At 36.9% G+C, this 11,066-nt stretch overlaps 1 protein-coding gene across 1 annotated transcript; it reads right to left on the bottom strand.

The window, feature by feature from the left end:
• Positions 1–1,458: 1,458 nt before the first annotated feature.
• Positions 1,459–4,724, bottom strand: LOC308698705 (centrosomal protein of 128 kDa-like; the record flags this gene model as incomplete). The annotated part of the gene is made up of 5 exons (XM_081378966.1): positions 4,642–4,724; positions 4,104–4,277; positions 3,924–4,010; positions 3,722–3,839; positions 1,459–1,586 (listed from the first exon to the last, which is right to left on the bottom strand). The coding sequence occupies exons 2-5, from the start codon at positions 4,257–4,259 to the stop codon at positions 1,459–1,461; spliced, it is 489 nt and encodes a 162-aa protein (XP_081235092.1). The 5' UTR covers positions 4,260–4,277; positions 4,642–4,724.
• Positions 4,725–11,066: the final 6,342 nt, after the last annotated feature.

Here is an 11,066-nt window from a genome sequence, read left to right as displayed (position 1 = left end):
TAGGATTTAATGTGATGTGATGCAGCCTAACATAAAACTAATGACCAAACTATGAACTCAGTAGACAGCTATATGAATGACCTAGTTTAATTGAAAAATAGAAGAGAAAACCAAGCTCTCTTAACATTTAAGCATTTTTGCTGCCTTTTTAAATAATTCCGCCTATATTATACAGGGCTTTTTGAGGGTTTTTTTTATAAGGTGTCTTGGCACTCTGTTTTACACTTATAATTTGGAAGATCTACTGGCCTGAGCACAAATTAACAAAAGGAAGCTTATTCAGTGGTCTTAAAAGGCCATTACCCTGAAAGTTTTACTTGAGAGGAGAAAAAAAAAAAAAAAAAACGATTTCATGAATATTGTTTTTTAAGTGATTTGACACTAAATTTCAATATTTCAGCTGGGCTCCTAGGCTGAAATCATTTAGGAGGTCCTAAAGAAGCTTCATGTAAAATTTGGTGCTTTTGGTTTTCATTTAATATGTGCACTTCCCAACTGGACTAATAGGACAATACAATATCCTAATTATTATATGATTATTTAAATATACTGGTTAAAAATAGGAAGATAGATGCACTATACTTAAAATGGTTTTCTGTCTTATATTGTATCTCAAAATGATGGATGTAATTTTCAAAATGTGGAAATAAGCGGAAATAAGTTAATACAGCTTCTTATTTACATGAGGTAAACATAAAGCTGCATGGTTTATTTTTTAATGTACATAATTGCTGTCATAATAACGGCCCATTTCAAATGTTTACGACCTTTTTTTCTCTTTCTTCTTTGAGAGGTGATGAAATAATGTTCTTGTAAATACTTTCCAGCATTTCAGTAAAAAAAATGTAGGCTAGATTTTTAAAATGCATCCAAATTCGTTGCAAAGTGCAACAGTTATCGTATGGTGCTCGGCAGTGGTCAAAAAGTATTTAAACATTTTTAATTGATCTCTTCTTGTAAACTCAGTGATGTGGATTCGGACGGCAATTAAATTACCCTAGACCTTGGTGTTTGTCAAAAAACAGTAGGTAATTCGCCCGGCGATTTTCACACGGGTGGTGAGAGAAAAACAATTACATTCTGGATTCGTACGGCAATAAAATCACAGACTAGCCCCTGTAAATTTTTAAAATACCTTATGACCCCATGAAAAACAATCAGTGTCTGAATAAGGCTAAAATTCGGAGCACTGAAACATATACAAAGATATTTTTAATAAACACTGCTCCTTTTTATTGTAATTTCTCCTGCTTTTGCCCTTCCCTGGTTTTCTGTATCTTCTGGCATGATCCGGTGATATTTCTGAAATTTCTAACGTGGAGACGTAATCTAACGTAGCCTATTAGAGTATTAGATTTAAGTATTTAAGTGCAAAAAGAAACTGACTGTCTATACAGTTCTAAAATGTATTATAAATAAATTAAAACTATAACATGACACAATTAGACTCAGATGTAGTCATACCTGCTCTTCAGCTTGAGCGGAGTCTCGGAAACGCACTGCAACAGATCTAGAGCGTCTTCTGTTACCTGTGCTCGCACTCCCATAATCTCTCAAAGGGGACGTGGGGAGGTAGCGCCTCCTGTCTACAGGGCAAGAGACACATATCTGGAACTATTGTGTAGTTAGCACACTGTGTAGTGCATACTATATTTTTAAGTAGTATGTGCAATGCTAAGATTTTTCACAGCAGTATGCAACAATTACACTACCATTCAAATCTTTTTGAAAAAAGATTATTATGTTCACCAAGCATTTATTTGATAAAAAAAAAAAAAAACATACAAATATTTTAAAAAATATGTCATTTGAATTTTGCAAAAGTCTTAGGCATGTCAATACCCCCCCGGTATGATCGGTATGATCTGATCTCACCATCATAGAGTCCGTCTGTGATTACATGAAGAAACAGAAAAAACTGAGACAGACTAAATCCAGAAGAACTGCAGGAACGTCTCCAAGATGCTTGAAGAAACCTTCCTGCAAAGCTACCTGAAAAACTATGCGCAAGTGTACCTGGACAAAAGCCGTTTTAAACGCAAAGGGTCGTTACACCATATATTGATTTGAATTAGTTAATAGAAGTTAAATCATAAATAAATTCAATTTGTGATTTTATTTTTGAAAGCATTCTCACTTTACAGCATTTTAACACAAGTGCCAGTACTTTTCACAGTAGTGTAGCTTTGCAGGAAGGTTATAAATATATAAATAACTGACTTAAAACCCTTTTTTTATGGATATTAACATGCCTAAGACTTTTGAACAGTACTGTATATATATATATATATGTATATATATATATATATATATATATATATATATATATATATATATATATATATATATATATATATATATGTTTTTTTTTTTTTTTTTTTTTTTTTTTTCTGTGAAAGCAAAGCTTCAGTGTTAAATGATCCTTAAAGGTGGTATCAGTGATTTCAGGCCCAAAAATATTTTTATCACATTCATCTAATCTTTCCTAACGATCCGCTAGCTGCCCGCCCCATAAGCATGCCGTCAAAAAAACGCGTCTCTGTAGGCAGCCTAGGCTCTGAGATCTGCACACAAAAACAAATGGTTTAGCCAAACACTCAAAACCAAAACAAATAGTGTTCCAACCAATCACCGACAGGGGGAGGGTGTTGTGAGGTTTTGTGCTCGTGCACGGCTGCACGCGAAGTCAGAGCTGAAGAAAAAGCTGGCTCAAAACCTCACAACACCCTCCCCCTGTCGGTGATTGGTTGGAACACTATTTGTTTTGGTTTTGAGTGTTTGGCTAAACCATTTGTTTTTGTGTGCAGAGCTCAGAGCCTAGGCTGCCTACAGAGACGCGTTTTTTTGACGGCATGCTTATGGGGCGGGCAGCTAGCGGATCGTTAGGAAAGATTAGATGAATGTGATAAAAATATTTTTGGGCCTGAAATCACTGATACCACCTTTAAGAAATAATTTATATATCCTAATACCTTTCTTATTATTATTATTATTATCAGAAGATAATGGCCCCAGGGAATCAGGGGGCCCCATCAAATACACAGAAGCCTTTATAAATCATAACCTACACATTTTTTATTCATGTTTTGTTTGGTCAGGATTTCACCATTAAAGTTTTAACATTATTATTAAATCTGCACGAATGTGGGCCCCCCCATTATGGATTAGAGTGGACTATTCCATTATTATTGCAGTTGTGCAAGCAAGGTTTAGAGCTACAACAAGCACAAGCTCATTAACAGCAGAGCTTTGATTATAAAATTAAGATACATTTAGCTCTGATACAAATTTCTAAAATTAATCATACCATTGATATTACCACGCTCATTCTTAGACGTACATATATTGGATGCAGGGAGCAAGAACATAATGTGTCTAAAATGCTGTGCACAGTTCAGTGGAATGATTAAGTTTGCCATAACTTAATGTTGTTAAACTGAACGCATAAAGAAAATTGTTTGCTGAAATAACCACAACAATAACAACGACAAAATTGTTGCAGTGTGCTGTCGTCTGTCAATCAGCATCGCGTGAAAGTTGTGTTCGTTACTATAGCAACTATGCTTCAGAGATTGTGTTATAAAATGTTTGGCATAAATAAATATACATTAACATGATGAGTATATACTGTGCTTCATGTATTAGCATTAACACACTATTAATAAAATGTATAGACAAGCTTCTACTCATTTAATGAAGCAAGTCCTAGCCTGTGCTGCACCTGAGGCTTCCAGGTCACTGGTGTGCAGTGTGGAGAGTGAGGCACTCCAGCCACCCGTGCTCCTCTTCAGCCGCTGACCCTGCAGATGCTGGATGGACTCCTCTAAGCTCTCCCTCAGCTAAAACACAGGACAAGCTCTCAGAGCAACACCCTTATCTGAAATCAGAGACAATCCCATACAACTCTGGGTTGCGATACTCACCGTCGCCATGGCTTCAGCTTGGTCGTCTGTGTGTTCCTTATACTGTCCCAACATCTGATCCACTTTGTTTAGATTTCGGCTTGTATCCTGCACAAAAGCATAAGCTTGCATGTCAAAAGAAAAGACCGCAGTGATCCCAGCTGTACACAACAGAGCAGACAATGCATGAAGGCAGCTTACCTGTAGAGTGTTTGCTAAAGTGTCAATTTTGTCTGATATGTCAGATACATGTGTATCCCTAGGAAACCTGCTGTCAGGTCTTATTTGGCTCCCCCTGACCCGCGATCGATGCCCCCTGGGTCTGTCAAAGGTGTCAGATTCACTGGAGGAGTCCATGCTGACATGAGCCAATGCCTGAAAATAAGCAACAGCACTAAACTGAAATCAGAAACCACCTTTCCAATCCTGACACATGCATTATCTGTTTGCCTAGATAGAAGACGCGTGTAATTACACCTGGCGAGAAAGTATTCAGATTAATTAAATGTTTAAGGCTAAGGAACACTAGTCTAGTCAATGAAATCGTCTATTTGATGAAAATAAAGACCTTGTAAACACTCGACTTGGCACAGAACTATCGAGCTAACGTTAGTTAGCTTTGTGCTTAACTTACAGCCTTTCTTTCCTAAGATGTTACAAAGCCTTGTCCGATTGTATAATATAATACCGAATCACTCAATTGTAAAACTACAAGAAAAGTACGTCAAACTCCCCCTACCCGTGCACCCAGAGGTTTGATGTTTATCTTAGGTGATCATTGTAAGGCACCGACATCCTCTGCTATGGCAACTTGAACTGGCCGCCTAACAGGAATACAACAAGCGCTATGAATCATGGGAGTTGTAGTTTTGCCACCCGCGCCGTAACGTTTCCTGTTACGTTTCAGAACTCCTTATATTATATTATATTATATTATATTATATTATATTATATTATATTATATTATATGTCTTTCGCCAACATACTAAGGCCGGTGACACACTGGATGCGTGGCGTGAGCGTGGCGTTTCTGTTGCGTGTCAGCTGCGTGGCGGCTGCGTCGCGTTTTCCATGTCTTTGCACACCAGAAGCGTGTCTGACGCGGCGCTGCTGCTGCTAGGTGACATTGGTGACATGGGGAGAGAGTTGTGGAAGGCCTATACTTCATGTTAAACATAAATATATAGCAGCAAAGACAACGTCGGCAGTGTTGACGGCAATATAGACTAGGCCTATAGAATATTTCGTTCTGTATTGACAGGTGCAGTATTTGAAAATCGATAATATTTTTTTAAATTGCATTTATATTTGCATTTATGTCAAACCCTAGACACTTTCAAACATCAAAATGACATTTATTAATATGTATTCGTGTCAAAATGTCATATAAACATCTTTTCCTATTCAATTTTGCCTGGAAACGCTTCCAAGACGCTTGCGTGTCGCGTGAAAAATAGGCGTCGGTTCTATTTCTAGCAGGCACGCGTTTTCCGCGCGGCTCGAGCCGCGCCTGAGACGCGCGTGTCACGCACGCAGTGTGCAAGCTCTAACCTGTTAACATGGGAGCCGAAATAAAAACGGACACGCCACGCAGCTGAGACGCTTACGCCACGCATCCAGTGTGTCACCGGCCTAACACTTACTATTCTATAGGCCAGACGTCAGCAACCTAAGGCACGCGTGCCAACACTGGCACGCGGAGGGTTAATCGCTGGCACGCAAGCAAATGCGAGAGAAGTGTATGTATTTCATTCAGATAAAGTAGTCTACCTGCACACAGATCTACATTTTGATGTAATAATTCCTCATAGTAAAAAACAGCTTATTTTATTAAGTTAAAGATGCACCGATTGATCCGCTGGTGGCCGAAATAAGCCGATTTTCACGTGATCGGCCATAACCGGCGACCGGCCGGTCAGTCTGACATATGCCGATTTTATGCCGGACATATGCCGATTTTATGCCGGACAAATGCACTCGGTCTCGGGCAACACCATCATCACATGTGCACACGGAACGCACATGTAGGAAACTTCGTGAATTACGGCCGTTTCACGCATATTTTTTTCGGCGTGCATGTTAATCAGTGAGTGCATTCACACCGGGAGCAGCGCGTGAGCGCCCAACAGGAGCGTCGCGTAGCAGCAGTGAAGCGAGGGTTTCGCCGCCGAGTCTATTTTGTCTGCGCTGCTCACGCTCAGTTAAAGTGAAAGCACACATTTGATTGACAAAATAAATATGATTTCAAACAAAAGTGCCTAAAATGCACAGAATGTGCATGTCTAGTGTGTTTTAACAAGAACTGGATTAGGTTATGTCAGAAAAGAAAATGAAGACTCAAAAATATTTATATAAAATCTACTCATTTAAACTTGTTTTTATTATTCAGTTTGGGTAAAAGGATATGATATTTTATATATATATATATATATATATATATATATATATATATATATATATATATATATATATATATATAAAAAAAATATATATATATATATATATATATATATATATATATATATATATATATATATATATATATTTCTGTGTGTTGTAAAGTGGTTAGAAAAAAAGAAATCGGAATCGGCTAAAATCGGTATCGGCAGGTCAAACTCAATGAAAATCGGAATCGGCCTAGAAAATTGTAATCAGTGCATCTAGGAGTTATAAATACTATTAAATTGTCTATCTAAATCTAAAACAAATTTCAAGAGAAATATTTAAATTTCTGTACTATTTCTGTGTAAGCCATTATGAAAATGTAAAATGTTTGTGTATTTATATGAGTGTGTGTGTTTATGTATATGTATGTATGTGTATGTGTATGTGTATGTGTATATATGTATATATATATATATATATATATATATATATATATATATATATATATATATATATATATATATATATATATATAGGCTATGTGTGTGTTGTGGCACAGTGATGAACTCGGAAACTTAAAAATGGCACTCTATGACAAAAAGGTTGCCGACCCCTGCTATAGGCTATTAAAATTTACATTTTAAAAATCCTTGCTACGTAGGGTGACCAGACGTCCCGAAATCTAAACTGTTGTCCCGAATCCCGAATCTGACCCTAATTGTCCCGAAAAATATAATAAAGCAAAATCTTGAGTAGAACTATTGCCTGATAAACATTAAAAACTGTCTGCGGAGGATGAGTCGTCCTGCAACCAGCCCCCGCCGGCTACTCATTGGCTGCAGAATCTTTTTTGTTTCTTTTTTTGAAGTTCTAAAAAAATACCGTAGGCGCGAATTTAGATATGCATTGATAAGCTAATTTTCATTAATTCCGTTGGCATGGCTGGTGTACCGGAACCCCAACACGCTGCTAAAAAGCAAAAACGCCTCTGCAGGTACCGGGAGTGGGTGGGGAAGTATCCATGGTTTGCCACAGCCTAAGCGATGAAAGTAAAGCGTAACACGTTGGTCTCGTCCTTCTTTAAGAATCAGGATGATTCCATGTAGGCCTATAATAAAATAGCTGCTGCTGAGCTGACCATGTAGGCCTATAATAAAATAGCTGCTGCTGAGCTGACCTCCGTTATTTTTTCTTTTCACAATGACATTTGAGTTCATGATTTTAATGTTGTTTTTTTGTGGCAGACTAAAGACTACCCAGCAAACATTGGTCCGACGGCAACGTCGTGTCCCTGGCCAAAAATAGTCGCGGTATGACGGCATAAATCGGTAAAAATATGTAACACAGAACATTTCCTAAAAATGCATTCAAATACATGTGTGCATGTCTACAGTTATCTGGTTGCATGTATAATTGTTATTTTGACTTTTAGCTACGTGTAGTTCAATATATACCATGTTGTGTTTCGGGTGAGAGAGGACGTCACCATGGCGACGTCTTTTACACGTGCATTTATAGTCCATCATGACCCTCTATGAAATCAATTGTGATAAAGCTGTGCTTAATCCTTGCGTGGTTAATACTGCAATAATTAATTAAATTTTTTATTAAATTAAAGTTTTAATAAGTTGTGTGAATACGTCCACTGACGTCCTCGGCGTCGTCTTTTACACGTGCATTTATAGTCCATCATGACCCTCCATCATGGAATCCTTGTGAAATATGCAAAAGCTGTGCTTAATCCTTGCATGGTTAATACTGCAAAAATTAATTTAATTGCCCAAGTAGTTTTTAAGAGGTTGTGAAGACGTCCACTGACGTCCTTTACACGTCAAGGCTGTGAATACACGTCCACTGACGTCCTTTACACATCTAGTCAAGCAAGACAGAAAAAAAACCCCCAGGAATTATCTTTATGAAATACACGAATTGTATACAAAGTAAATATATTTACTTTATCTTGTTTAAATAAATTATAATCACACAGTTCCCAGTGTGGTTAAGTGAATGCAAAGCCTCTGCATTTTAGTCATTATTTCAACCTGTAGCCTACCTGATACGTTTTTTTTTTTTTTTTTTTTTTTTTATGGAATGTATGCATGTAAAACAGAAATATATCTGGTCACCATTTATGTCTGAGTTGGATGTAATTGCCAAAACTGTGCTGCCAAGATGTAACAAAAGATCTCCCGACATTACCAAATCCCGCGATAGGTTAGATTATCTCACGAGATGTTAACGCATTTTCCCCATAGACTCACTCCGGAACACTGAAGTTTGAATAACCACGAAGAGAGGAGGAATTGAGGCCCATATTGTTAGAAATCTACTGTTGGGTACGTACATTTTGTATTATTAGATTCACGTGCTAGAGTTTTACTTGTTTGACATGAATGAACCGAAAGAAATGATGCCCACATTGTCAACTGAAATTGGCTAACTGAGTTTGGCTAAAATTAGCTAGTAGGCTAAAAGTTGCTTTGAACTTATACAACGGTATACCATAGTATAAAGTATGTTTAATGATACAGTCAAAGTTATTACTGTAAATTATTAATGTAGCCTTTTGAGAGTTTCTTTCAGAAAGTAAATTATCTGAAGTAGAATGAAATGTTTAGCTGGATTTGAACATGTATGTTTTCAGTAACTGCTTTAAAATTTTTGTAATTTTAGAATTGCTAAACATGTCTATTCAGGGGACATCACAGCCCACCTGTCTTTATCAGAAATGTCCTGTTCACTTTCTCACTGTTACACACCTAGTTAAGGGTCTTTCTCAAGGGCACCACAGTGGTATTGAAGAGGCAGGGGAAAAATGCTGTTTTGAATTTAGCTGAAGACCATACAAATATTTTGAAAATAAGTGCATGTCACCTCAAATTTTTAATTTTCATTTATTTTAAAAATAAATATATTCTCTTCCCTTAGATGCTGTGATGAGGTGGAGCCCACATGCTACAGACACTGAAATTGATGCAGCAATGGCAGAACACCTGAAACACGCTCCAGGAAGAGCTGGGGGTGGTGGATACAAAAAATGAGCCAAACAATGTGTTTAAGGGATAGTTCACCCAAAAATGAAAATTGTCAACATTTACTCAACCTCATGTTTCAAACCTGTATACCTTTCTATGCTAAACACAAAGATGTTTAGAAGAATGTTTGTAACCAAGCAGATGTCGCTTCCCATTAATAATAATTTTTTCTCCAACAATGGTATGGATGCTCTATTTGCTTGGTTACAAACATTCTTCAAAATATCTTCTTTTGTGTTCAGCAGAAGAAAGAAACTCATACAGGTTTGGAATTTGGTGAGTAAATTACATAATTTTCATTTTTGGGTGAACTATCTTTATATAATAATTCAGTATTTTGCAATTGGTATTTTAGTTTGGTTAACAAATCGAGAGCTTAGAATTATAAGGTTCTATCTCCGTTTATTGTAGTTTATTGAGCATCAAAGTTTTTAAACTCGGTTTATGTTTTGTGAGATGGAACCTTTTATTTTATTAATAACTACTAACAATTTTTTTTTTTTTTACAAAAATAACACCACACAGGCATTAATAAACACCTAATGGATCAGATTGTCAAACTCAATTTCAACCAAAAGTGGAGATAGAACCTTAAAATTCTAAGCTCACGAAATGTTAAACATTGAAAAAAATAAAGAGAAATTTTGGCTGTTCAATATCAATAAAATGTTGTGCTTAATCAGAACATGCTTCTTTTTTGCTTATGTCCACAAATAATGTGTTATTGTTTTTGATGTACACGTGATTAAAACGTTTTATTGACGTTCAGGTCTGACTGGACCAATTTTGGACCTTTTTAGAACCTTTGTCAAGATGTGTAGGCTAAACCTCAAGATTTAATTGTCTTTCACGATGTTACACAATAGGTGTGTGATTATTTTATATGCAGGCTTATATATACACTTAAATTATGCAGCAACACATTTAAACACATATGACGACGCATTTAGACGTCCAGGGACGCGCAGAAGAGACGTGGAATTCACGGCCAGAAAAGACGTGGAATTCACGGCCAGAAATGACGTCGGTTCAACTTCCATTTTGGAACTATTTTTCAACCATGACGGGACGTCTCGGACGGACGTCTTTTCAACGGTCATTAAACGTCCAAATGTTTGCTGGGTAATGACAGACTGTTGAACTTTGAATAAAAATCTGTTTGGTCCAGGTTTGAAATTCATTATCATTTATTATAGGCTACGCAGTAGAGGCTGACATTTTTTCGGGAATCCCACGGGTCACGGGATTCCCGTGGGATTCCTGCAGGATGGGAGTCATCTTTGCTATTAATCACGGGATTTGGACGGTACAGGATAAATGGTTAACGGGAGCAGACGGGAGCGGGAATCAACCAATAGCAAAGACGACAAAAAAAAAAAAAAAGTAAATGCACCATTTTGTAGTTTCCTTTTAACCTGTTAAGCCTCACCAGTGCGTCGGCGCACTGAAGCGTTTTTTTTATTTTATTTATTTAGTTCAAAGTTACTATCAGATTTAATGTTATACATTGACAAACTATAGGCTACATCATTAAAAAGATATAATACTCAAGTTTCAGTATTTGACCACTATTGTATTCTGAGAAACTTATAGTGACAGTTATTTCTTAATTTGTGTCAGGAGTTATGAAATGAAAAAAATGCGTCGATACCTTTAATATGAATTATGCGCGTCAGCCGCTTTCATTCACAAAAAAACCTCCCGTGCTGTCGTCATGACAGCGATACACAAAATAACGTCCCTC

Source organism: Scardinius erythrophthalmus (assembly GCF_964197995.2).
Source record: "Scardinius erythrophthalmus genome assembly, chromosome: 11".
Classification (NCBI taxonomy): domain Eukaryota; kingdom Metazoa; phylum Chordata; class Actinopteri; order Cypriniformes; family Leuciscidae; genus Scardinius; species Scardinius erythrophthalmus.
This window is presented reverse-complemented; position numbering and strand designations above follow the sequence as displayed.